Source organism: Alosa alosa, chromosome 11 (assembly GCF_017589495.1).
Source record: "Alosa alosa isolate M-15738 ecotype Scorff River chromosome 11, AALO_Geno_1.1, whole genome shotgun sequence".
Classification (NCBI taxonomy): domain Eukaryota; kingdom Metazoa; phylum Chordata; class Actinopteri; order Clupeiformes; family Clupeidae; genus Alosa; species Alosa alosa.
In genome coordinates this window covers 5,609,260-5,636,686 of record NC_063199.1, presented here as the reverse complement: position 1 = coordinate 5,636,686, position 27,427 = coordinate 5,609,260, and the positions used below count along the sequence as shown (strand labels likewise).

Here is a 27,427-nt window from a genome sequence, read left to right as displayed (position 1 = left end):
GAGTATGTCAGGGCGTGGATCTAGGGTAGCCTGACTGAGAGTATTTCAGAAATGCCTTAGTGCATCAAATCTCAGTTGCAGTGCTTCTAGTTGATGGTAAGCACATGGAGATACGAAACAACACAAATCTAACGCAAACGTGGGTCAACAGATAGCCTATATAATAATAATTCTGAATAATGTAATATTTATCTTGCATGTTCGTTTAAGGTTAATGTAGGCGATGTGTGCGCAATGTCAGGTTAGGCTATACGCTTCTTAATGCCCTGGATGAACAGGTTGTAACTTTTTATTGATTATTTTTTAAAAACGTGAAATAACTATGTGTTACTCACCATTTACTTATATCAACACAGTCTTATAACAACACAGTCAAGATGGCACCGGAAAAAACACCTGTACGTGATGAACAGCAGAAACAGGTAGGCTAAATTTAACTTTAAGTGTTGCTGATTATGGCATCTTTATACGGCACCTGTCTAAATTCCTATTACACAAATGTCGCACTGAATTAAGCAATTAATTGTCAATGCTTTCCGTGAAATTTATGTCGACCTATTAGGGGAATGTCCTAAAATGATGATGTTATGATTCCCCTTCCTATCAGGTGAATGTGTTTGTCCGTCTCTTTAACCTCCCCGTCGTCAGCTGCACCTGTGAGATGATGGAAAGGACTTACAGTGGCACCAAACAGGTGCATCCACTGGTCAGCTCCGTGTGTGAAGTTTACGAGCGCGGAGTGAGGACTGCTGGTAACTTGGCCGTGAGGGGTATACGGCCTGCCATTGATAAACTCGAACCGCAACGTAAGTTGTCTATGCTAAAAGGCATACTATACATGCACTATAACTCACTTGACATTGTAGGCTAATAAACAGTGTGTCACTGAGAACTAAAAGCGCTACAGTGAAAGCTAGGTCTAGCAGAAATTATGGTGTTCGTAAACTTATGTAAATGGAAGTTTCTTTTAGTATTTTGTACTTATGTAGGCTAGCCTACCTGTGTTTTTTTTTTTTTCAAGCAAAATCTACTTTTGTGAATAATCTATTAATCCGCTTTACATTCGGCCTACATCCAATCCAAATACTGCAGTTCTGCAGGTCTGTTCTGCTGTCTTCTGAAGTCATAACACATTATGCACAAACACACTTGGCAATGTGCCACTATGAACCAAAGCTCAGAGGCTACAGAAAGATGTGCCATAGCTACATATTTACCCACTTCTAATACAACCCCAAATCAGAAAAAGTTAATAATAATGTAATAATAATGTAATAATCTGCAAATCTGTTAAACTATTTAGTTGCAAAAAGGACACAGACAACATATCAAGTGTTGAAAATGACAAATTTTACTATTTCATGGAAAATATATGTTAATTTAGAATTTGATACCAGCAACATGTTTTAAAAAAAGTTGGGACTGGGGTAACAAAATGCTGGAAAAGTTGTGTAATGATAAAGAAAACACAAGGAGGAATGTTTCACAACTAATTAGGGCAACTGGCAACATGATTGGGTATGAAAAAGAGCATCCCAGAGAGGCAGGGACTGTTAGAAGTAAAGATGTAAGGGTATTCATCACTATGTGTAAACCTGTGTGGACAAATGATGAAAGAATGTAATTGTAATGCTTAACTTGCAAACAAGGGATAGAGCTGAAATACAATATTGGACAGCCGTGGTCTTTTGGACCTCAGATGGCACTGCATCAAAACCGGGCCTGTTTCTTTAAAGAAAATCATTGTATGGGCTCAGGAAAGTCTCTGATAACCATTGTCTATATGCACAGTTTGATACTAAATTCAGAAATGGTAGTGTAAACTTTATCATGCAACAACCAAAATTGTATTAAGACATGATATAGAAAATACCACTGTCTTTTCTGGGCCTGCGCTTGTTTAAAATTGACTGAGGTAACATGGAAAAAGGTCCTGTGGTTAGACCAATCAAAATGCGCAAATTATTTTTGGAAATCATGGACTCATCTGGGCTAAAGAGGAGAGGGCCTAGTATCCAACCTATCCAACTTGTTTTAGTGCTCAGTTTGAAACCCAACATATTTGACAGTGTGGAGGTGCATTAGTGCCTACAGCATGGGCATCTTGCAGGCAAGGCACAATCAATTCTGAGTGATGTATACGGGTATAACATATACTGCCATCCAGTTAATGTCTTTTCCAGGGAAGACCTTGAATATTTCAGGAAAACAATCCCAAAATGAATTCTGCACATATTTAAACAGTATTTCTCCATAGAGGAAGAGTCCAGCTGCTAAAATGGCCTGTCTGCAGTCCAGACCTGCCTCAAAACTCTAGCAACTGGTCTCCTCACTAAACATTCTCTGTCCCATTTGTTTTAAACATGTTGCTGGCTTCAAATTCAAAATTAACATATTTTCCATAAAATAGTCCAAATGTTTATTTTCAACATCTGAGACAGTATGTTGTCTATGTCCTTGTTTGCTGCTAAATATGGGTTTACGAGACTTGGACCACCACCACATTCTGTTTTCATTTGCATTTTACACAACATCCCAACGTTTTCTGATTTGGAGTTGAAGAAAGAATGACATTTGTGAACTTAATAATAATATAATAATAATGATAATAAGCTTTATTTTTCTAGCACCTTTCATACACAGAATGCAGCTCAAAGTGCTTTATATTTGGAACATTTAACACAATAATAGAGAAGAAAATAATAATAATGATAATAATAATACAATTTGAGGCGCAAGTTGTTGCGGTAGTATAGCTTTACTAACAAATAAGGCCCTGTTGATGTGGACTCTAAGCAGTTAGCCGTAGTATGTTCTTAGTATTTGTTGTAGTTATATAAATTTATATAGACGTTTAAGGAACACTACGACCAGAAAACTGGCAGCCTTAACCCTTAACCCTCTACAAGCACACCATATGGCAACAGTGGCAAGGAAAAACTCCCATATTCCTGGAAGAAACCTTGAGCAGAACCCAACTTCATAGGGGGAGCTCATCTGCTTCTTCACATTTGTTAACTTGAAATAATCCAAACAGTCCATTTAGTGTCTGTTATGCAACATCTAGTTTTGAGAATATTGCCACTCATAGAAATGTTTCCAAAAAGGTATATTTTACTGTACATCCTGCTTTCTTGTGGAGTGTGGAAACGTGTCCTTCCTGATCTTGTTATTTGTTGAACTTTTCTCTTTCCCTGCTCTCAGGGTACCTGTGATCTTGCACTTGTGAAATCGCTAATGCCTAGCTGAATGCTTTTCCCTCTGTGGTCTCATGCCAACCCATATCAGTTTGACGTGCTTTCAGACATGGCTAGACTCTGTTCCTTTGTTGTTTCGTTTTCCTCTCGTGGGTGGCAGGTTATCCCTTAAAGGGCAAAGGCAGACAGACCTCAGTGTGCCACGCTGTTGTGCAAGTGGCCCACAACTAGGGGAGAGTGGAAGTAAAATAAAACTTTGTTCAGAGGTTCAGATTTGTTCATTGATTGCATGATTAATTGGGCAATAACTTTAAATATTGGTATTCCCTGTATGTCCTCTTGGGGATTACTCAATATTCTCTGGCTGGAAGAGCGGCAGCAAAGGTCATTTTCATTTTGAGTTAGCTAACGTAACGGAAGCAAACGTAAATGCATGTATGAACTCTATTTAATATAAATATTCTATACAAATTCTGTGTGACATTCTAAATGACACACATTTATAACATAACATAAATACGTCCATTTTACAGTATGGCAAACAACATGTTAGTTGCTGCTGTGTTCTACATAGAAACTGTGTACTTTCTAACTGAGGGAATAGAAACTGCAGAGGCATACCAGTCTGAAACAGTGATCATGACAGTTACCCTGAATGGCACCGACATGTCCTGGGAGTGTGTGGCAAGGGTGTCAGTGTGTGCAGCCAAGTAAGACACTGCCCTGTTCTGACATCCGCAGTCATTGCTGCTAACAGCTTGGTCTGTCGCGGCCTGGACCATCTGGAGGAGAGGATCCCAGCTCTGCAGTACTCCCCTGAGAAGGTAGCCAGCAACACTCACCAACCTTTAAACACCAAGAGCCTCCCCTGGGTGTCCTCATCTGACTCACCATATGTGCTCTCTCTCTCTCTCTCTCTCTCTCTCTCTCTCTCTCTCTCTCTTTCTCTGTCTGTCTCTGTCTCTCACCCAGCTCGCCACAGGGATCTCGGAGGTGATGTCATCCACTGTGCAGACGGCAAAGGATGGCGTCACCACTCCCATCATCACGGCGTCTGACGCAGTTGTCAGCCTGGCGTCTGGAGGCATCCAGCTGACCCGGAGTGTCCTAAGTGACGGGGCACTATATGTGCTGAACAGCAGGCCTGTCCGTCTGGCCGAGGAGGGGGCCGGCGGTGCCCTGGCCATTGCCGAGCAGCTGGTCGACTACATTCTGCCCCCCTCCGCCGACGAGACAGGTGTGGAGAAGAAAGGTGAGGTTACAGTGGATGTGTTTAGACCAACAAAGACCTGGTTATTGGATCCATTTAGAATTCTTTGAACCTTGATGCTTTCTAGTGAAACAGCATTTCCACCAGTTCTGAGCTGTACCAAGGATGTGTCCCCAGCAGAGGCTGTAGCATGCATAACATGAATGACACACCCACTGTGGTTCACAGGTAAACACAACTATGTTTTGGTGTCAGGTCCGAATCAACTTTTCAGGTTTTGATATTTGGATAACAGTTCAACATCTAGAGCGAGAACCAGAACAGAGCCAGTTCTCTGTTGGTGGAAAAGGCCAACAGGTGACTGTCTGAAACAAAGTGCACATCTCTGAATCACTCTGTAATTTTGAGCCTGATGAATCCCGGCATTGCTGTACCATCAGGGAAGAAAAATCTGTCAGCCTGGTCATTCAGTAAATTTATTTTACTGTCACATAATGTTGCTGACCTAATACTACATCCAGAGGCTTATACAGTGGGCACTATAGGCATGGTGAGTGCATCACTCCTGATGCCATTCAAAGTGGCTTTTTCATCAGGCAATGTACTATGTTTAGACCATCATTTATTCCAAAATCAATGGCTAATAGTGTCTCATGAAGTGTACTGAACACCTCCACTCTGCTGTTCAGCACTAGTGTGCTCAATGGTGATCAATAAGCTGCTACCTTAGCAAACACACTAACACCTTGTTAATCTAGCACACTTCTCTTTTAAAGGTTAAACTGTGGTTTAGGATTCGACTTTTCATTACTTTTAATGTTGTGCGGTGGGGTAGGTGAGGGACTAAAAGGCTATTATTAAAGAGGACATGTCAACTGGAGGAAGTTGCACTCTTGCTACACCATTTTATATTAGTTGTCATGACCACTAGATGTCCTCATAACCCAGGATTCTGTAGGTAGGTGAAGGGGCTTGTTCGCCTGTTAGATGGATGGATCTCTTTGATTGATTGGTATAGAACATTATGAACTGTACTGATGGTGGATGCTTATGGTATGCGTTTGGTACCAAATGCTAGATTACCAGAGATTAAACTTGATGAGGATGAGGAACAGTAGAATAAACGTTGTGATTATGATCAATTTTTTGTGTCTGCAGAGTAGACATTACAGTTGTTGAAAAGCAAAGAGAAACGACGAAAACAACTTAATCTCTGTTTGTGAGACAAATGGTTGAGTGTGAGGTCAAGGAATAAGGTGTGTTCTGGATGTACCCATAAAGGGGTGCTGTAGATACCCATGTGAACAATCCATGTGAGCATTTTTGTTGAAATCATGCACAGATCTTTGGTCAAGATTTTTTTTTTTTTTTAAAGTGGTGTCTTGAGTAGAAGAGCCAAAGAATACACAAAAGTTGCTCTGTTTGTCTGTCTGACTGGCCCTATGTGGAAAAATGTAATTGTACAGCCCTTTTCATATACAGTAATATAAAAATGTATGGTTTATATGTGACATACCGTGTATGTTGAAGGTAACTGTGCCATTTCAGTAAGAGAGTACAAGTCATGACTTGTACATGACAAGTGTGATTCCTAAATTCTTTACAGACATGTAGCTACCTCTATATACCGCTATAGCTAGTGATTTCTATAAATGATACATATCAATTTCTATATATAAAGGCATGTATTCAGCTCTCATGCAAGTCAAAAGTGTACCCTTCAGTTAATATTATTTGGCTAAGGATATGAAGGATTATGTGGATTTCATTTTATTGATCCTCTAGCAAGTTAATTTAGACTAACCATTACACTATAATTTATTTAATGATTTTCACTGCATATTTTCACGCTAATATGCAAACGCACAGGAAATGCAACCCCTTTCTTTAACCCGGGGAACAGGAAGAGCTCTTGGCCTCTGGTGCTGGAGGTTAAATCCCGCTGTGCCCCCCCACCTCACTTCAATGTGAAGCTCCAGGCCCTCACTCCACTCCCCACAGAACAGAACATGCTGTACTAGAGCTGATTATTAGGGCCGGCTGCAGGCCACAGCAGACCACTAGTGTCTCACGGTCCCTCTATCAAGTGTGGCCACCAGACTGCTGTCTGCACCCCTACCCCCACCCCCACCACTCCCCACACATACAAAACAACATATGGGCCTCTGGACTGTTTAAAGAGACCCAGCTTTCCAGTCTTTTTGAAGGCCATGCCACATGAGCTAGTGTCATGATTTGCTTTTTTTGAAGTGTGGTTGGTGGAGGTTGGAAGTTTGTGGGGGTTGCCTGGTCACTAAGCACACACGCACGCACACATACACACACACACACACACACACACACACACATACACACACACACACACATCCTATAGTCAGTGAGGCCCCTTAGAAACAACAGCACATAAAGTTCCCTCTGCCCCAAGGACACTGCGTCTGTCCCCTGTGCCTCTATCTTCTTCTCTCTCCACCTGGTCTATGGAGCTCTTTGCGGAGCGTGTCAAAGTGTGCCAGTGGAAGTGATGCCAGCGTCACGTGGCCCAGCAGCAGTCCCACGTTAGCCTTGTGGCCCTGTAATGGCGCCTCCACAGCCTTTTATTTCTCCGTCCTGCCTGCTTGCCGCCTCCCTTAATGGAACATGCTCCTCAGACAATCCGTTTAGCGAGCTTTTCATCTGCCATCACTAATTGAATTTCATCAGTGCCGCGGCTAACATATCGAGCCGGAGGATGAGCTGTATGGGAGTCTGGCCTCTGTTCAGACTCTGTCTCCCTCCAACCACCACCCACCCCCACTGTCGCCCCAACAGGCAGAACATCATGATCTGTCATTGTAATGCAGACATCGTTATCTGTCATTGTAATGCATGTTGCTTTTTACATACATTGCTGGCGACAAGGTGCTAACTCTGGTCCGGAAGTTCAATGTTTTGCATTGGTCTGGTTGAAGGTCAATGAGCTCATGATCCACTCCGAACTGTTTGAGGAGGATGCATCACTGGCCAGTCGACTCCAGAGTTACCCCCAATCTCTCGTCAACCGATTGGCTAAAGTCTGTGAGTGAGCCTGAGGCTGGCATGTAGGTCAGGCAGAGGATACGGATGTTTCTTGATTCCATTAGTGGTGTCGGGAGACTGCGGGAGAGAAGTGGAGGGCACATTCACGTGTTTGGGCCCTGCTGCAACTGTAAACACAATGGATGCATCTCGGTTGGCATTATCTTCAGCAATAAATACAGACTAATTTTAGATTTGATGGGAATAGGGTGTGAAAGCTCTGTGTATACTTTAGCAGAAGTTAAAAGCCCCCCAAAACTGCACATTTTATATGCAAAAGGGGGGGGGGGGGTCCAGAGTTAGAGAGCTACCGAGAGATAAGAAAAGAACAGATGGGTGTGAGAACCAAAACAGAAACACAAAGACTGACAAAGTCAACAATGTGTCTTTCTCTTTGTAAACTTTTCACTGAGAGGGTCATTTTTGTTTCAGAAGGGGATGTGTCGAAGGAGCAGCAGTCGAATGATGTCAGCTCCCCTGGCCCCAAGCCCAGCCTGAGTCGACTCAGTGCCCTGGTCAACACCGCGTGCAGTCGTGCCTACAGTCAGACGGTCACGCAGATCCAGCGCACGAGCAGTCAAGGCCAGGACCTGGTGGCACGCATCCCTGGTGTGGTGTCCATGGTAAGCCACCGTCATGAGTCAGTACAGACCTATGGACTCCTGCTACTTCACTCACTGCCCTGGGTTTAGTTTTGGGCTGCAACTGTGTAATAGATACTGTAGATAACAGGTAGGCTGGGTGAATCCAGTCTAATCTGACAGCGGTTTCTATTGAGATTGAGCTTGGTCTGGTGAAAGCCAGACTAGATAACAGGGGTATTTTCTACTACTGTATATGTCTGTACTGTATATGTATATGTGTTTACTCACAGAAAACAGAATTCTCTTTGACCAAACTGGCCTCATACGATAAAATCAACACAAACAAAAGACACAAAAGATTTCATAATGGGTGACTAGTGAACACTCAGTGCTTGAGGTTCATGCTTCTGATCCAAAACACTTTTTGTCATGGCCCTCTATCTGTCTGTTCAATTCAATTCAATTGGCAAACATAAACATGCTCTCTTCAGAACCACGGTTATGGTGTTATTACATGATGATTCAAGCACAGAAAAGTCCTTGGCAGTGTTGTTATGTTTAGGTCAATACAATTACAAAGCAAGAACAAAGTTGACCTGTTTATGTAAACATTGAATTACATTGGGTTAACATCTTGGTTAGTTGGTCACTTACATCAGGTCAGTGTGTGCTTGTTTTTTTATTTTATTAAGGTTTGTTTTTGTGTTAGTGTGTTAGTGCTTCATCCATTTAAAAGGGATAGGAACAGAAGTTACAGAAGCTACTTGTGGTTATGAGAACAAAAGTAATTTCAGTTCATGTTCCAATCCGGACCAATGCTGCCAGTAAACAGTCTATTTGTTTTAACTGATAGTTCTGCCAAGACAGATCCATTGTATTATTTTGGCATGGCAACAGGGCTTAGTTATAAGCAGGCATTTTTGTCTAACCTTGTTTCTGACTTGAATAGCCAATTCCAAGGACAGACATCATACCACAGCGTAAAGTTCACAGGTCATTTTTCCCTGTGCTATTTTGCTCAGGGTTATTTTGTACAAAGTTCTGGAGTAGAGAGCATTATTAAAATAGTTGTAATAGTAGTGCAAAACTATTAATTAACACATTGTTTAAAAAGTACAATGACAAATTCCCCTCTGCTTTTAAAGCTGAAGAGCTGCATTTAAAGCTGTCAGATGTCATAGTTAGAACGTATTTCCACATCCTTCCAAAAGAGGCATTGTTGCACATTATTAAATTGTGTACACCTATATTGGAGTTGTCAATTTATTTTCAATAGAAAAACAGAATTATACAAAATCAAGCAAAGGAGGAAGTGGTCTAGGATAGCTAGATAACTCTATTTGTGAGAGTCCCATATCTTTTCTATTTTTCCCACCACTGTAGCACTGATACAGTAGCCTTTCACTTCTCTCCCTTTTTGAAAAGCAAAACCTGAAGGTCATGGATGGTGGGGATCTGGAAGTCTGTGATACATTCAGCAGTTTGACGTCAGCTGATCAAGGCCGATGTCTTTGTAAACTGCAAGTGCTTTTGGTGAAAGGGTTCTGGGTCGGCTTTGCCTTTGCTAGAGCCTTCTGCTCCGCACTCTATCCACACTAAATGTGTAACTTTGGAATGGACTAGTTTTCCACAGACAGCTGCACTCCGGGATTGTCCTCCATTCATGGTTGTAGACATGGTAGGGAGACAGGTTAGCCTGGCTAGCGCCACCACTTCTCAATGGGATGTGGTCTGGGAACCAAACGTTCATTTTCTCGTATTTGAAAAAAATGCCCAGATCCGTTTATTGGGTGCCACGTATGTCTATCAAATGCGTCTGTGCATAGCTCATCATCGTCTTGCTTTCCCCCCTGTTCTGTGATTGGTTCCCTATCTCAGGCGAAAATTTGCTCCATGGTCTCCAGGCTGCCTTAGCAGCGTGAATCAAATCTTGCGCAAGGCAGCATGAGAACACCCAGGCTAGAGACAGGTATTAAAAATAGTACCTCAAATATCTTTGGCCAAAAGAAAGAACAGATGTCACACATTCATAGTGAATCTTCTAGCAGGTGTAGGGGCACAATGTTAAGTAGGTGGAATTGACCTGAATACATGGAGTTTTCCTTGCATAATATCTGGGACAAGGCTATTCATTATTTTCCTTTTCTCCAACATCTGTGTCAACCAGGGCATGCGTAGACACAATTTGTTCTCATGTGAAAAGCATTCACTCTCATCATTTGCTCACTGTAAAAGAAGTAGGCCACAGACACGTTGTATAATGCATAACCGAAGCGACATTGTGTTGCTGTGTCGTCGTGCAGGCCAGGTATGCAAAGCAGAACCTGGACGCTGTGAGTTCTACCGTTCTGGGCCTCCCTGGCGTCTTAGCTGGACTTTTTGAAGAACCACAGCAGAGCAGACAGGGTCTGGAGGGGACTGGAGAACCACAGCAGGTTGGAGCACTGACAAAGCATCATTCATACTGTGCATAGAGAATGTGTTCACCGTCTCGGAAAGGTATTGTCATGTGTAACAGAGGTCGTAATTCGTCCGCCGCTCGCAGCCCTCGAACCCGCCACCTCGACACTCACCGGCCAGGGAGTCGAACGCTCCAACCACTGAGCTAAAAGCCCAGGCTTCCAACTCAGCGGTTAGAAGTGTTCTTAAGGTTAGGGCTGTGAGGATTTACACGGGCAACTAGCACGCTAACTCAGTTCGCCTCCGTTGCACTCACCTCCCTAAATCCTCACTCCCATGATCCGGGTCTACGGCACCACTGTAACAAGGTCGTAATTCATGGCCCTCGAACCCATAGACATAATATACATAGACGCCGCATTGGCTGCTGGAAACAAGAAAATGCGGCCGCCATCTTGGACCTGTCATACTCCTCTCGCGTTGCAGCAGAAAACACAAGATGACAGCACTGTGCAGCATGTTCCTGCTCAAATCGGCGGACCATACTCGGGGGATTTACTTTTCACAAGTAAGATTTAACATTACCGTACTATTGGTTGTATTTTGTATTTTCGAACAATGTGGCCTGTATCATAGCTACATGTATGACCTTTGCAGCAAAAAAAAAACGCGGAAAATCTGTTCGGTATTCAGTGAGATATGATTAATTAAGCGCGCTGACAGCTCATCTCACCGCCAAACAGATTACACTGAGTAGAGTGGATGACCGGTCCAAGATGGCAGCTCCACGTCCTCGTCAGCTAGTAAGGGAGTAGCGGTCGATGCAGCGTCTATAGTATATTATGTCTATGCTCGAACCCACCACCTCGACACTCACCGGCATGGGAGTCGACGCTCTAACCACTGAGCTAAAAGCCCAGGCTTCCAACTCAGTGGTTAGAAGTGTTCTTAAGGTTAGGGCTGTGAGGATTTACACGGGCAACTAGCACGCTAACTCAGTTCGCCTCCGTTGCACTCACCTCCTAAATCCTCACTCCCATGATCCGGGTCACTGGCACCACTGTAACAAGGTCGTAATTCATGGCCCTCGAACCCATAGACATAATATACATAGGCGCCGCGATTGGCTGCTGGAAACAAGAAATGCGGCGCCATCTTGGACCTGTCATACTCCTCGTTCGCGTTGCAGCAGAAAACACAAGATGACAGCACTGTGCAGCATGTTCCTGCTCAAATCGGCGGACCATTTTCGGGATTTACTTTTCACAAGTAAGATTTAACATTACCGTACTATTGGTTGTATTTTGTATTTTCGAACAATGTGGCCTGTATCATAGCTACATGTATGACCTTTGCAGCAAAAAAAAACGCGTGAAAATCTGTTCGGTATTCAGTGAGATATGATTAATTAAGTGCGCTGACAGCTCATCTCACCGGCCAAACAGATTACACTGAGTAGAGTGGATGACCGGTCCAAGATGGCAGCTCCACGTCTCGTCAGCGCTAGTAGGGAGTAGCGGTCGATGCAGCGTCTATAGTATATTATGTCTATGCTCGAACCCACCACCTCGACACTCACCGGCATGGGAGTCGACGCTCTAACCACTGAGCTAAAAGCCCAGGCTTCCAACTCAGTGGTTAGAAGCGTTCTTAAGGTTATGGCTGTGAGGATTTACACGGGCAACTAGCACGCTAGCTCAGTTCGCCTCCGTTACACATGTATAGCAAAGAGCACGTTCTAGGTTTAGTCCAGCCTGTGCTTTATACTGTATCTATTGAAGAACTTATTTGGTGTATTGTGGCACACACAGAAAACAGATAGTAATTGCTAAAATGCTCAAATTAGTATGATCATCTACATCTAGTCACATTTGATGATCTGATCACGTTAGATATTAAATAATTCATTTGCATTCTTTTAAATTATTTTATTAGCCTTAGATCGGATTTGGGGAACTAAATAATTTTGGTCCACTTTGACTCTATCCAAATAGGGGTTTGCATTTGCCAACATAGACAAGGCACTTACGCTTAAATTACGATCACACGCTCACCTGCAAAGACCATCAAACTAATTCTGCAGATGGCCATCAGATATTTCCTAACCTACTCTTCTCAGCTGACCTTCCCTTCTCTAGTGGAGCCTATTGAAATCGCCTCTGTTTGGATCTGCAACCCTTAAGTGTGTCTTTCACAGCGTTGTTTGGCAGAGTTAAAACCACTGGGGCCATATAAAGAGTTAAGCTTTAGTAACACAGAAAAGTTTAACTAAGCTCCGTCAGTTAATGCTGCAGTGACAGGTACATATAAATAGCCGAAAAGGTCATAGATTGTGAAGATGAATACAGTGTTATCACCTTGCAGCCTTGTATGAATGATCTACGTTTACTGTATGCCTCCCTTCCTGAAAGACACATTTTATTTATTAAATAAATAAATATTCTCCAAAAAATGTTGCTATTAATATCATAATTTGTAATTCTATCTGTTTTTTGATGATTACAAATTTGGGGAAGAAATGTCTTTTTGGAGTGGGAATATGTGGCTAGGTGGATTTGTAGGTGATAATACTGTAATCATCACCACAATCTCTAAACCATTTTTTATTTTAAACATTTATTTAGGCCTTTACTATACACTGTTAATTCCATGTTAATGTAATGTTTATTGATGTAATTTTAAGTGATATTATTAGCTTTGGACAGAAGCATCCAAGAACCGTAGACATAAACGTAAACATTTTATGAACAAATAGTAGTTCAGCACATGTGGATCCTTGGCTTACACCCACACTCAGCCTTCCAGGTGTGTTGACCTATGTTGTTTATGCTAAAAGGTATTTTAAAACATTTCAATGTGCTGTATTGTACTTGGATAGTAACTACCGTTAGTCGTAAACTAGTCTGATCCAGCTTAAACCAGTGTTTAGCCCTACATCAAACGCCAGCTGAAATCTGTTTGGTCTTTCCCTGTGAAGGATGGACCTGAGGATCTCCCAATCTGACCCCAACTGTTAGTTTTTAAGGGGGCATTGTCAGAAATCTTTATTAAAGACATTCTTAGCATTCAACACACATTCCCCTTGCCTCCCCCCTCTGAACTGTAATTCAGGGGGGGTGTCGCTTAAGGAGATTTTAAGTACTGTTACACAACATTCCCTGCTGACACTTTCACTTGGCTGGCTGGAAGCCAAGGCTCCTTCGAAGGATGAAGTATGCATGTTTGCGTAGTTTACGTAACAGTGCTGAAGCTCACCACCAGTTGGGTTGGGAACTAGGCACAGCATGCATATGGGCAACTGACATGTGTTACTGTTTACCAGATTCTGGACGTGTGTGTGTGTGTGTGTGTGTGTGTGTGTGTGTGTGTGTGTGTGTGTGTGTGTGTGTGTGTGTGTGTGTGTGTGTGTGTGTGTGTGTGCGCTGGGGTTAAAGTGGGCCAGAACGGCACATGGCATATACTGTACACTCTTAAAATTAATGTGTTGTCCCTATCTGGATGTATAGACAGAGATGTGTTAAAAAAACAATGCAAGTTGTGTTGTTTTCAACACATATTGTGTAACAAATAAAAAAGGAAACAACACAAACTGTATATGTTATATACAGTATAAGTATAAGTATATATACTGCATTTATCTCAATCCGTGAATTAGTCAAACACACTCAGCACACAGTGAACACACAGTGAGGTGAAGCACACACTAATCCCGGCGCAGTGAGCTGCCTGCAACAACAGCGGCGCTCGGGGAGCAAAAATGAAATAGCAAGTCTAACCTCTGAATTTCTCTTCAATGTGCACCAAATTGATATCCTGACTCCGCCTGTCTACGTACTTCCGCTCATTTACATTTCCCTACAGTACTCCGTCTGGAATAGCTCTCGTTCACTTTGTTTACTTCGCCAACTTGTCTCCGAACCAACCAGCGAACAGAGGGCGTTCCTGAGAGCGATTACGTTTAAGTTGCAAGCCTATCATTATCATTGTGTCCCCCATGGTTAACATACATGTACGTCATTATCAAACGCTAGTCATTGAACTCCAATGATTTCAAACTTCAGACAAGCGTCCACCAACCAGGAAATAAACGTTTGCCAATGGATCTAGACCAGACTCTCTGCAAAGTCAGAGAGTCTGGTATCCAGGCTACCAAATTGATGCATTTAAAGATTAAAATATACAAAGTTGTCTTTTGGGTGAGCATGCCCCCGGACCCCCAAAGGGGTGCTTGTGCCCTAGTGCAGTTCTAGGTCTAGTGACACCCCTGGTACAAATCAACATGGGACCTATTTTGACTGGATGTAAGAACAGCCACAGAGGTGACAAAGATACTAATTCTTGTCTCAAAAAGTATTGCTACACCACAATACTCAATACTGTATGTTGTCCCCCTGTGAGTCATTTTTCCCTGTTGCACCGACACTGGGTTTGAGGGTTCCCCAACCTTCCAAATCTCACTTTAACCAGTGTGTGTGTGTGTGTGTGTGTGTGTGTATGTGTGTGTATGTGTGTGTATGTGTGTGTGTGAGAAAGAGAGAGAGAGAGAGAGAGAGAGAGAGAGAGAGAGAAAGAAAGAAAGAGAGAGAGACTGAGGTCTTTCCCTGTGTTGTGTTTCAGAGTGGCAGCCGGGTGAAGGAACTGTTGAGTGGCGCGGGACAGCAGCTTCAGAGCGCCTATGTGTCAGTCATCTCGGGGGTGAAGCAAGCCCCCAAGACCTCCGTGGGCCTGGCGAAGGACGGTGCCGACTTGGTCCTAGGGTCTTTGAGCTCAGCCAAGGAGCTTCTCTTCACCAACATCTCTTATTATGGCCGGGTGAGTCACCCCGTGATTTGATTTGTCTGCTCACGTGCATTGATCCATCTGGCATCTCAAGCACGTGCATGTCTCACGTGCTCATGTTTCTCCGCACCCTTAGATTCATCCATCCGTCTCCCCAACCCCACTTGCCCCCAATACCCCTCTCCCGCCCCAGCACACACACACCCTCCTAGCCCACCTCCCCAATCCAATCACCCATTATCTTCACCAGTAATGTGCTCTTCCAGTGAATCACATGGCGGATATTTTGTTTTGTTTCAGATGAACAGTAGAGTCATTACTTAATGAAGATGCATTGCTGGCCCCACAGACAGTGCACATGGTCTCTGTACTTTAGATTGATAAGCTTTGCCATGAACTCCACATGCATATTTTTTCTGATCTTTTCCAAAACATTGGGTGGAAATGACTTTTTGACTTGATGTATCTCTCTTACACTCTTGGAGAATTTGAACAAAGTAACCCTAGAACTTCCAAGTAAACGTGTCTTAAGCAAATAAATGTCTCTACTCAGAGGTAATATGGGTTGGAATGGATGTTATTAATACAAATCTATGGCACCCACAAGCACACAGAAAGGAACAGTATGTCCGGAGTCTTCTCATATAGAATATACAAGATCTGCTCTGCAAAATAACAGGAGGATTGCTCAAGGCCTTGCAGAGAGTTTACTGAGTAGGGACCATTTGTACCACCATGTATTTAAAAAAGTATTATTTTAAGCATCCTGTACTGAGGTTCATTTAACCATTAGTAGAGAATTCTGTACAGGAGCAGTTGTTCTATTTCTCATCCAAAGCCAAATACCTCTGTTTATTGCAATTCAAGTTGTAAGATTTGTCTCTATATGTACAGTATACCTTAAGTTTGACGAAAATACAAAACAAAATCCTTCCTCTATCATCCAACAATTTCATTGCTCTATAGCCACAGTGATATGCTCAGTGAGAGGATTACTGTATGCTTTTGTGCTTAACTGAAATCTTGCCTTCGTTACCAGCAATTACTGTAGGAGTCCAAGCTGTTCTTGACTGATCCGCCCATTATACAGTAATGATTATGGCGAATACTACTTAGAATGAAGCAGCCAAAAAATGTCTCCCACCATCATCACGTCCCTCTTCATAGTCCTTAGCAGTCAGCACTCAGTCGGGAATGTAAACAGAACAAAATGTCCTGAAAATGTCCTGCCCACCAGCCTGCAACTGCCCATGCTGTGGAGCTATGGGCCACTCAGACACAGTCGTAAAAAACATGCAGCGCAGACAGCAGTTAGTAGGTGTGTGTGTGTGTGTGTGTGTGTGTGTGTGTGTGTGTGTGTGTGTGTGTGTGTGTGTGTGTGTGATTATCCCCATTTACTTTCCACATCTTTCATGTTTAGATACCTCTACTGAACCACAAGTTTGGTGTGAGCACACAAGACGAAATATTTCAAGATGGAACATATTTTTGATCCACAGTACAGGAGTTTGCATCACTGAGACATTTTTTTTTATTTGACTCATTTGAGTAATAACTTGTCCATTCAAACTGTGTGTTATTCCTTAGCCTCATGGCTACAAATATATCCAGTGCTCAGTAATCTCTGGCCACATGTGTGGCCTAGCAACATGACAGACAAGTCTCGTTCAGGAAGTGGTCTGCTGACCTGATGTACAATAACCAATGACATCACAGTTTTGCAATAACGTGGAAGAGAAATCAGTGTATCTTTGTTTGAAGTGAAGCAGCACAGAAGCTGCAGTCTGAGCCCACAAGAAGGAAAAGGGACATGCTTCAGCAGAACACTCGTTAAGCCTCCTTCAGCAGGTGTAGGGATGCTGAGAGAATTTCTCTCTCAAGTTGATGTACTGTAAGTGAGACCTTCTTTTCCCTTTTCTCTGCCTCTCTCTCTCTCTCTCTCTCTCTCTCTCTCTCTCTCTCTATCTCTCTCTTACTCTCCATCTCTCTCTGTTTGCTTTGCCTCAGAGCTGAATGAATCATACAGTTCTCTTTGTGTAAACAGCAGCTGGGATAGGTTTTATCAGTAACACCTACTTGTCTGACAGACAAGTGAAATAATAACCAGTGGTATGAGAAGGCTATGGATGGTTTTAGGCACGTTCAGTTGAGTACTCCAGCTCAGTCCACAGCTGGGGAAGAGAGAGGGTGAGGGAGAGAGAGAAAGGGAGAGAGAGAGAGAGAGATAGGAGAGAGAGAGAAAGAGGGAGAGAGAGAGAGAGAGAGAGAGATTAGAAGGCAGAAAGTAGGAGCAGCCAGACCAAAGGCACGTGCACAGCCATGTTTTCGGATCCTTTCGGACACGCCCAAATTTGGCTTTAATCAGAGACAGACGAAATCCTTTACATCTGTGTGCCAGTGAGAAAACGTGTTGCTCTTCTGTCAAAATGGAAACAGTAAATGTGAGCACATAATACCTTGATATGTACTCGGCACACAGGCATTCATTTCCCCATCATGTGAGTTTCAGAAGAAACTGTAATTTGATTGTGAAGTGCACAAAACTTACTGAAAAGGATACACATTCTTCCAGTACACCGTTAGCATTGTGTTTAAAATAAGCCTTTTCATTGCTGTAATTTTTATATTATTGTAGAACTTTGTTAGTGCTGTAAATCACAATTGTATTATAGGAAATTGGTCTTAAATGAAACCTAATTTTACTGTAGAACTGCCGATTTGTATGATATTGTGTATTTTACAATAGGACATATTACTATGAAAAGCCTTATCTTGGGGTCCAGGCCTCTGAACATTTGATATCCGTATCGGTGCAATTGTCTGCTCTAACTGGGCATGCTCCTTTGGGGATCGTTTTCAGAAGTTGCAGCTTAATAGGCAAACACTTCTGGTTAATTTAGACCATTGGACTGCCATTTAACCAATGGGCAATGGCCGGTGTGTGATTCCTACTTTGTACTTTGCCATTAACTGTGCAAGCTGATAATTGGCATTTTCCCAAAAGTTTTATGGGTGTGACTAGTTCAAATTTACCAGCAATTGTGGAATCAGAAGTCTCATTTGAGGCATTGAACAGTGAAAAACACATCCCAGGCTTACAAATTAGTTGTGTTGTACACCTTAAACTCTGCAGTACAGTAACATCCTAAACAAAGTATGAAAGTGACTTTCTTCTGGTAATTAACTGGATATAATATAAGGCTTTTCCTTTGCAGTATAGGGTATTTGTTGGTGTGAGTACAATGGCAATGCAATAGAAAGGAACTACACCATATTACTGGCAAAGACTACAGTATTACTATTAGTGCCATTTTAATCCATCCCAAAAGAGGGAAGGAGGAAGGGGGAGGTTTGTGGGTACTAATTCGCTCAAAGTCATGTTGTGAGTGCACAGGAGGTGGAGTGTGTGTGGAAGCCAGCTCTGCAGGGGGGACCTTCAACACAGCTGAGAATCCCAGGTGCTCCAGAGGGATTCTGGATGACTAGCATATTTTAACAGTGAACAATTCTTCTATGGTAATTTTTATAAAAAGACTTCATTTTAGCACCTTTGGTTTTACAGTTTGTAGCCTACATTCCAGACCCCCTGTTAACCATGATAAATATTTCATTCTATGAGGTACAAAGTAGTGGTAATACTGGTCACTGTTTGCGTGCTATATTAGCACATTAGCACATATGCATAACCCCCTCCATGCCACAGCCGAACTGTGGCCACACTTATACATTTTCTTTAAATAGTTAAATATATAGATATATATACTTTACTTTACTTTATTTCTGCATTGTTGCACTGTTGGACTTACTCATTTGCACTCCCATGACCAATCACCATGACCACTATCACCATTGCACTACCACCATGACACTCATTCACACAGAGCACCTTAGAGCACCTTACCATACCTTACTATGCACAGAGAATCACAGGCTCAGTCCCTGCCTCAGTCATTGCAAGCGCCTCTGATTGATTAATCACCACTATGTGGATACTGTTTTTAGAATTGATTTAGATTAAGTGTTAGTTAGTATAATTTGTGCTTTAGTATATTTAGTATATTCTTTATCTTCTACTGTCCTTATTGCTTAGTTGTGTTTTTATATTATATACTTTAATTACTCTTTCTGCTGTTAAAGAATGTGTTTGTGTTGTATGCTGCTGAGACCTTGAATTTGCCCTGGGGATCAATAAAGTATCTATCTATCTATCTATCTATCTATCTATCTATCTATCTATCTATCTATCTATCTATCTATCTAATAAAACAGGGGCTACAGGGTTTTAGTGATAGACTGGAGGGGCTCATTCTGTACATTCTCCACAGTATGATATAATGCAAACTGTTGGTTTCCACTGCATCCATTGTACACCATAATGTCCCGGAAATAACACCATTTCAGACTCGTTATCTTTACAGAATCATTTTACTTTTTTGTCTTCAGAGTAGCCCTAGAAAAAAATGTGTTGCCATGTGTCATATTTGTCTCCTGTCCATACTAGTCTAAATTTAGAGTAGGGAGCTGGTAAAGGAATTCAGAACAACAATTTCTGAAATGCACCTTAATCTAGACATTTTAACATGTTTTGAGTGATTGCTTAGCAACTTGTCACAGGAAGTGGGGGTTGTTTTGACCACAGGGGCCCAAACAAAAACATCCTAGGAACATTGTTGTGTATTTGTTGGCAGTGCAGAATGCTCATTTTTTATTCTCTAGTATTCATTGAGTGGCTAATGCAATTGTACCATTCTCTCCAGCAATGTTAGAGAAAGGACGGAGTGTTCTCGTCTCCGGGGAGTAATTTTGTACACATATATTTATTGAATCTATTAGCCACTGTGAAGATCTTCAAAGTGGTATAATAAGAAGGGGAATGGAGCACAATGGATGGCTTCTGTAAGGTAGCATCTGAATATGCAATGGATGGCTTCTGTAGAGGAACACAGTAGAGGTACAGTCAGCGATTGCGCTTATATGATTATGTTTATATTTTAATTTCTTAGCAGACACTTTTGTCCAAAACAACATTATATTTTAACCAAGGTCTAAACAAAACATACCAGAGAAGTAGTTCACCCCTCCCTTCAGTATTCCCAGAGAAACTCTACACAGGGTTTTGTTTTTGTTTAGGAGACTGCCCCCAGTTTTCAGAGCCTGGGCTGCCTACAGAGACCAGGTTTTTTACAGTCCACTCATGATATGGGCAGCTAGTGGATCATGAGGAGATGTTCGATGAAGGTGACAAAAAAAAAAATGTATGGGCTTGAAATCCCATACAGTATGATCACTGACTGCATCTTTAATACCACAACAATAAATGCTTTTACCAGAGGATGGGAGTGCAGAAGTTTAAGTACTGTACCTGTTGAAGTGTAGTTGAGATAGTGGTAGAAGTTGAAGCAGGGAAGAAGGGACATGCAGTTGAGTTGTAAGGAGTGTTTGGAGAGGAGGTACTCTCAGAAGAGTTGGGTCTTTAAGAGCCTCTTGAAGATAGAGAGGGACGCCCCTACTCTGGTAGCACTTGGTAAGTCGATCCACCATCGGGGGAACTACAAATGAAAGTAGTCAGGATTACTGTGTGTGTAGGGGCGGCTGTACCAGATGACGCTCCTTGGAGGAAAGTAGCGACCAAGGGGTTACATAAGCCATTATGAGAGCATTTAAATAAGTGGGAGCAGAGCCAGCCATCACTTTGTAAGCCAGCATTTGTGATTTTAATATGATGCGGGTGGCTAAGGTTAGCCAGTGGCACTCAATGAACAGCCAGGTAACGTTTGGCCTTCTCGGTTGATCAAAGCTAGAAGGCCTCTTAGGAGGCATCGCAGTAGTCGAGGCGAGGGATATCCATGGTTTGTTCCAAGACCTTGGTGGCGTGTTAGCCTGATTTTTGTTATTGAATAGTGTGAAGAGGCATGGCCGTGCAACAGAGGCAACATGGTCAGAGAAGGTTAGGTGGTCATCAGTCATGACCAAAGATTCTAGAGCGCTACGCTCCGCTCTAGAATCTTTGGTCATGACACGCAAGTCTCTTGCAGCCTTGGTAGGAGCAGGAGAAAAGGAGTCAATTTTATGTTGATAAAATTGTACAGCAGTTCGCTCTTAGAGAGACAGTATACTGTATGGATATGGTTAGTTATAGTCATTTGTTTAAGAGATGGGAGATGATCTTTTTCTAAGGAGTGTAATAAGCAGAGTTGCCAGAGCTAAAAGGTGAGTGAGGCAAGCTGAAGAACTCTGGACCCTATTTTTGCGGTCTAAAACAGATGGTCACTGATGAAAAGCTTATTTAAATTTAGTGGGATGTCCAGTCCACATTGGGAGTGTTTTCATTATCAAACGTTGGGCGGATGGTGCAACAGGGCGTTCCTATGTTTCAGTCATGGGTGTGTTTTGGGCGTAACATCCTTTAAGCCAATGACAGTGACATCTGTCATTCCCTTTAATAGCAAGCAGCGCAACTCCAAACAGCGCATCGGTATTTTGATGGTCAGCGGCACATTTGAAAGAGACTGAATGGAACATGTAGTCCACTAAAACCAAGCTTTATACTAAAACCTAGCAGAGTATATAGCCTACACACATCTGCACTCGTCTATTATTTGAACTCATTGGCAAAGTGAAACTAACTTCACCATAGTCAACAACAAAACAGTTATATGCAGTTACTTTTTACTATTGTCTGACAATAGGTCACCATCGAAAACATAGCCTGAAAAAAGCAACATTTACTCCAATAATGTTCGAATGACTGAATAAAAAACCTAAGGACATTTATCCTGCAGAAGAGTTGCTGCTTAGCCTACATCTCGTGACAGTATGTTTTCAGCTGTGCTCCATATGTGCCTCTCGCCTAATCATTTTTAACCGTCATTACCAATTTGCAAATGATGTAAATAACTACTCATTGTGAGATATTTCGTAATCTTTATTATAATTATGTTTCCCATTGTAATCGTGTAATTTGTCATTTTTGCATGGATGTGCCCTGGTGCGCGTTCCTGTGGATGACAGAAGCAGGGTGTAGTTGTGCACCCGCCCATTTCACTGTTGATAATGGGCGCTTAAAATAACATATAAACAACTCGCCATGGATTTCTGACCAGGTTTCTCTTGATCAGTGGCGTAATGCGTTTTAGGTAGTGTACGATAGCAATTTTTAGATAATGCGCTAGACCCCTCCTTAGGTCGTTAATTGCCACACTCCTTGGCTTTGTTCAATAAAAGAGACGCGCATAGCGCAAAACTCGAGTGTACAAATAGGAATATGTGTTGCGTCGTGATGATTATATATAATGATTATACACTTTCTGCCAGATTTGCGTCACGAAAATAGGGCCCTCTGTGGCTAAGGCTATGATGTGCTAATGAAATGTGAGCGCACAGACTAGCAGATGATCAGATTATACTATGTGATATCGTATTGTAATATTGTTTCATGTCATTGTAGGAAGTTGAGAATTGAATGCATTTGGATTTGGTACGGGAAGCCAGTGAAAGTCAGGGAGGATAGAGGAGATTCTAAGTAGATGAGCAGGACTGTGTGAATGTAGGCAGTATGGCAGATGAACCCGATGTGGGGGTCTATAGATAGTGACAGGAGGTACATAGAATGACTCCAAGACTGACCACAAAAACCTATTTGTCAATGGCAACACACATACTCCATATGAATCATGTTTGGCTGACCAATGCACCAATACATTCAGCTTTATTGACTTTTCATAAACCCATGCATAATTCAGTTTCTTGTGCAGTAATGCAGTTATTGCCACTGTGCTGAATTCAGTGTGCACAAGGTGGACTAATTGCTGGCATTAGCATTGATCAGTGGGGACAGGAGAATTTGTATCAATCAGACAAGCAAAAACAGAGAAAAAAACACATATTGATTGCTCTTGTATCCACTCTTTGATCTGACATGCTCCAACTATAAATGCATAGTTGCCCTTGTGATGGTCTTTGTTTTACTCCTATATAAGACAGCCTTTGATCCCCTCCTATATAGCTGAGGCTGTATATACATTATACAGTATACATTCACATGATCTGTTGCCATCATAATACTCCATAGGCCATACATTTGTCAACAGAAAAGATTGCTAAAAATAGTGTTGTGTATGAGAATGTTCTCCGGGTGCACAAGGCCGGCAGAAGTAAAAAGGACGACTGAAGACTAAACTACAGTGGCTTTCTCTTTTGCCTCTTCTGACACTGATACTACAGTACCACTGATGTTATGATTTGGTTCCAGCTTCAAACTCCAGATGCAGATGTAATATTATGAACATATGTTGTTGTCATACAGTATGTCATATGTTTTTCTTTATAGAACCTGATTTATTAGAAATTACCATTTGACCTTAATGTGGATATCTTACTGGCTGTTATTTGGCTTCCTCTACAAATGTGAGACAAACAAATTCAGATATTGCCCAATCCACATGGACTGTGTTCAAATAGCTGGATATAAATGTTCCAAACATGGTTGATCTTTTCTTATTTTCTTAATGAAGTATGTCATCATTAGCTGTAGTGACGAAATCAGAATGCATCCTCTGCGTCGTCATCATCTGAAAGTAATGAATGAATCAGGGCCTCATCTAATGGATCACACACGGCTCATTTCCATGAAAAAAAAATGAATAAAACAGCAGGAAAGGTCCACCAAGGAGCAAACCCGCTGGCTTTCTTCTGGGAAAACACCGTCTGATATTCTAATCAGACGCCCACGTCTTGCTGCACGTGGTTCTCACATTGAGTGCCTGCGTTGCCCTCGATGGCAGAGCCGACCAGCAGACACTTACATCAGAGAGCAGCACTGTGGCAAATAAGGTGACGCTTCTCAGATGCCCCACATCCTCTCACATCAGTGAATAAATGTATCATGCTCTTTGTCCGATGCCATTCATTACCATCACTTTTATGAGGAGCTCCTGCTGCTTTGTTAAATGCAAAGAGTGTTGCGCATTCGTGTTCTGGACTTGCAAATACATGCATGTAACAGCTTGTGGTATCAGTGGGTGCAGCCAGAGGGTCTGGACCCTGGGCACGTTTTTTGGCTGATCTCATCATCAGGTGGATGGGTGTCCTGCCGGGTTGTTTAGTCTTTCCAGCGTCTTTGTTTTCTGAATATAGAGTGTATCTCACCTCTGCAAAGCTGACTGGGGCTTGTTTGTTGGTCTTAGGCCTGCATGCTGTGGTGCTCTCCAGCTCAGAGGGTTCCAGCTTGCTAGTCATGCGTACCGGTAGATCACAGATATCCACAAAACTGCAAGTCAATTGCCTAGTGTCAAATGAGAGGTTCATGGTCTTTTACACGTGCCTTAAGATACACTGCTCTGTTGTTTATTGTTGTTGTCTGAAGATAAGAACATGCTGACCCAGAGAAGCTTGTACTGTGTGTGTCTTACAAATCCATTTGACATCCAGCTTTACCAACTATTTAAATTATTTCTATGGTAGATTTCTTTAATTATTTACATTGGACCTTAAAAATGGTCACCTCATGTATTGAGTCACAAATTAGCATGCAAATGTACATTAATTATGCATCAGAAAGATTATACAGTAACTTCCTGTGTATTAGCTGCATTGTGTATAAACTGCAGGACAGTGTTTTATGCAAGGTAAAAAAGCAAAACCATATTAATTCCATATTAACTGTCCCCGTGTATTAACGTCATACTGTAGCTGAAGAAATTTTGCAAAATCAATGTATAAACCTCGGCTAATAGTAGAGATATTAGGCCTACGGTATTGGCTTAGAGACTACGGTCCTGCCGAGAGATGGTTTGAAGAAATAGATCAGGACATTTGACAGATGCTTTCACCACCACCAGGCACATCTGAACTGTCCTTTTACTACGCTGTTATGAATGTGTCTGATTTTGGATGCTCAGAAGAGTCTGGCTCCAAAGGGGCTGGCACCAGCATTACCTATCTGCTTCACTGCTCATGGTTTCTTTACATTCTTTTGTCGGCCATGTTGAGAGAGGGCCCCTGGAAGGTGTGAGGGAAGAGTCCAAGAGGCTAACCTTTGACCCCTTAGGGAGGGTCATCTCAAGTTCACTCAAAGTCATGGATGCCTTTTGCTGTCTTCCCCCCCGTACCCCCCACACACCCCTCCACATACAGCACACACACACACACACACACACACACACACACACACACACACACACACACACACACACACACGTGAAAAAATACACGAGTAACCTCAAAATCACTATTACAGAAACAAAGGTTTATGGTGTTCTAGTGTAAGAATTTCACTTGGATTACAGCTGTGGTTCTCTAGCCAATAACACAACATCTGGTGGGAATGTTAATGGCTAGTTCGAAAACCAAAATGAAGCAAGCTCAAGCTTTAATACTGGATGCTTATTCGATTTCTTAAATATGTTTTCTGTCGACTGATTTCCTTTTCATTATAATAAAATGAAACACTTGCATTCTAATGGCAATAAAACTCACCAGAGTAGGATGACATTGACAGGTAATTTTGTTAAATTGTCAGGTTAATGTCATTCTTATCTGCTTGTCCATATCTCCCCAAGTTTTCCACCCGAGAGGACAAAGAGGCTTCCCCCACTGATACAAAGGAAGAGCAAGGTGGCAGAAACACACCCTGTGATCCCTTTCAGCCAGGCCAGAATGGAGCAGATACTCAGGGCTCATCCGAGCCCATGGAGCCCCAGGTGTCAGAAGAGGCAAGGCTGCTTCGGAAGAAGGTTCTGCAGGACATCCCTACCCAGCAGAGAGTGGTCCTCAGTGGGTCGCACAGGTCTCTCGCTCACTCAAGCTCCAAAGAGAGGAGCCAGGGGCAGACACACCTGACCACGACAACACGCTCCACCCATGTTATCAGGGAGTGATGCAGTGTGCGTCAACTTCCTTTAAGCTCAATGTAGTCACTGTCTGGCAAATACAGACACAGCAATATCTGCAATTTTGGCAAAAGTCATCTTTTATGACATGCAACAGCCAAACTTATACTTTTAAGTGTTCAATTGTTCCAAAGCATGTCCCAACTAATCCATGCATGTGCACCAACTTGGCTAAGACAGAAGATCGACTAACAGAGATACTGCAATGATCGCATTGGGTAGATCAGATGTTTGGAATCTATTTGAATATCTGGACATTAGAGTATCAATTTATTTTACTCAGAATCTGGGCCAATAACAGAGGCACAATTTTCCCCTTGAGCAAATAATAAAATTTGGTGCAAAACAAATATTATTCATATCATTAACATGTAATATAATTTATTATATCTATAAACCTAATATTACAAATCAACATAGAATAGTGTTTTTTTCTGAAATGTTCGCTTGGATCTGGTTAATTCTCAGCTGATGAGGTCTTGAAATATGTGATGTGCCGATTTGGAACTGCTGTGATAAGTTGTCACTTAAAGCAGCCCTAAATTCGACTATTCCTCCCTACCAGGAGGTGTTTAAAGTCTTAAGTTTGCTCCACTTATATTTTCCTTAACTCTCTATTCCATGAAGGCTCACTTGCTGTGTCATTTCTAATATTGTCTTACAGCCTTTGCACTAAGTTCACTGTTTGAATGTAAGCTTCAGCCTGGCCGCAAGGTTTCAAATAGTTAAAATAAAAAATTGGCTTGCTCTTTATTTACAGTACCTATCTCTGTGCAGTTTTCACAACTGTCCTGTAGAAAAACTGGTATGAAGGTGTATAATGATGACTAAAGACTGAAGCAATAATTCCTAAGGCTCCATAAAATCTATAACGTGTTGTGGCTTCTCAAGGCTGAATGGTGCACCTACAGTATGATTCTGAGATTTTGAAGTTGTAAAGGAAAGTTGGTATCTGTTCTGTTTTGAGGTTGACTTTATGGGAGGAATTTGGATGTGCCACCAAGCATATTTATATATGAAAATCAATGTGTTTTTCTCTTCCTTGAGACTCTTGCAATGACGTAGATTCAGTGATTCAGAAGGATCTGCATATTGTACTTTATGGACAAGACTGCTGCAAATGTCTAGGTTATGTGTCAATACACTATGCAGATGTTGATATTGTATGAGACTTACTTGTTTAATGTGCTTCCTCTGTATTTGCTACAGTTAATCCTTAGGACTCCTTTTCCCAATAAACAAATTTGCATGATGTTTTTTTCTTGTGTGTGTATATATATTTTAGTAGTCCCTTGTCTGCACAAAGACATTATG

General features: G+C 42.0%; 1 protein-coding gene across 4 annotated transcripts; it reads left to right on the top strand.

Annotated features, from left to right (window-relative positions):
• Positions 1–27,365, top strand: plin1 (perilipin 1). 4 transcript variants are annotated; one of them, XM_048257907.1, is made up of 9 exons: positions 1–96; positions 357–422; positions 608–806; positions 3,939–4,021; positions 4,170–4,449; positions 7,894–8,084; positions 10,349–10,480; positions 15,063–15,257; positions 25,784–27,365. In XM_048257907.1, exons 1-9 carry the CDS (start codon positions 94–96, stop codon positions 26,099–26,101), a joined length of 1,467 nt encoding a protein of 488 aa, XP_048113864.1. In that variant the 5' UTR covers positions 1–93; the 3' UTR covers positions 26,102–27,365. The 4 variants fall into 4 exon arrangements, with proteins under 4 accessions (XP_048113864.1, XP_048113865.1, XP_048113863.1 ...); XM_048257908.1 differs by having other exon boundaries at positions 84–139; XM_048257906.1 differs by lacking the exon at positions 1–96 and adding an exon at positions 187–241.
• The last annotated feature ends 62 nt before the right edge of the window (positions 27,366–27,427 follow it).

Excerpts from the sequence above, each read along its gene's own strand:
- plin1 (XM_048257906.1), top strand. Across the intron at positions 4,022-4,169 it reads TGCAGTACTCCCCTGAGAAG|CTCGCCACAGGGATCTCGGA; the intron begins GTAGCCAGCAAC and ends TCTCTCACCCAG. Across the intron at positions 4,450-7,893 it reads GACAGGTGTGGAGAAGAAAG|AAGGGGATGTGTCGAAGGAG; the intron begins GTGAGGTTACAG and ends TTTTTGTTTCAG.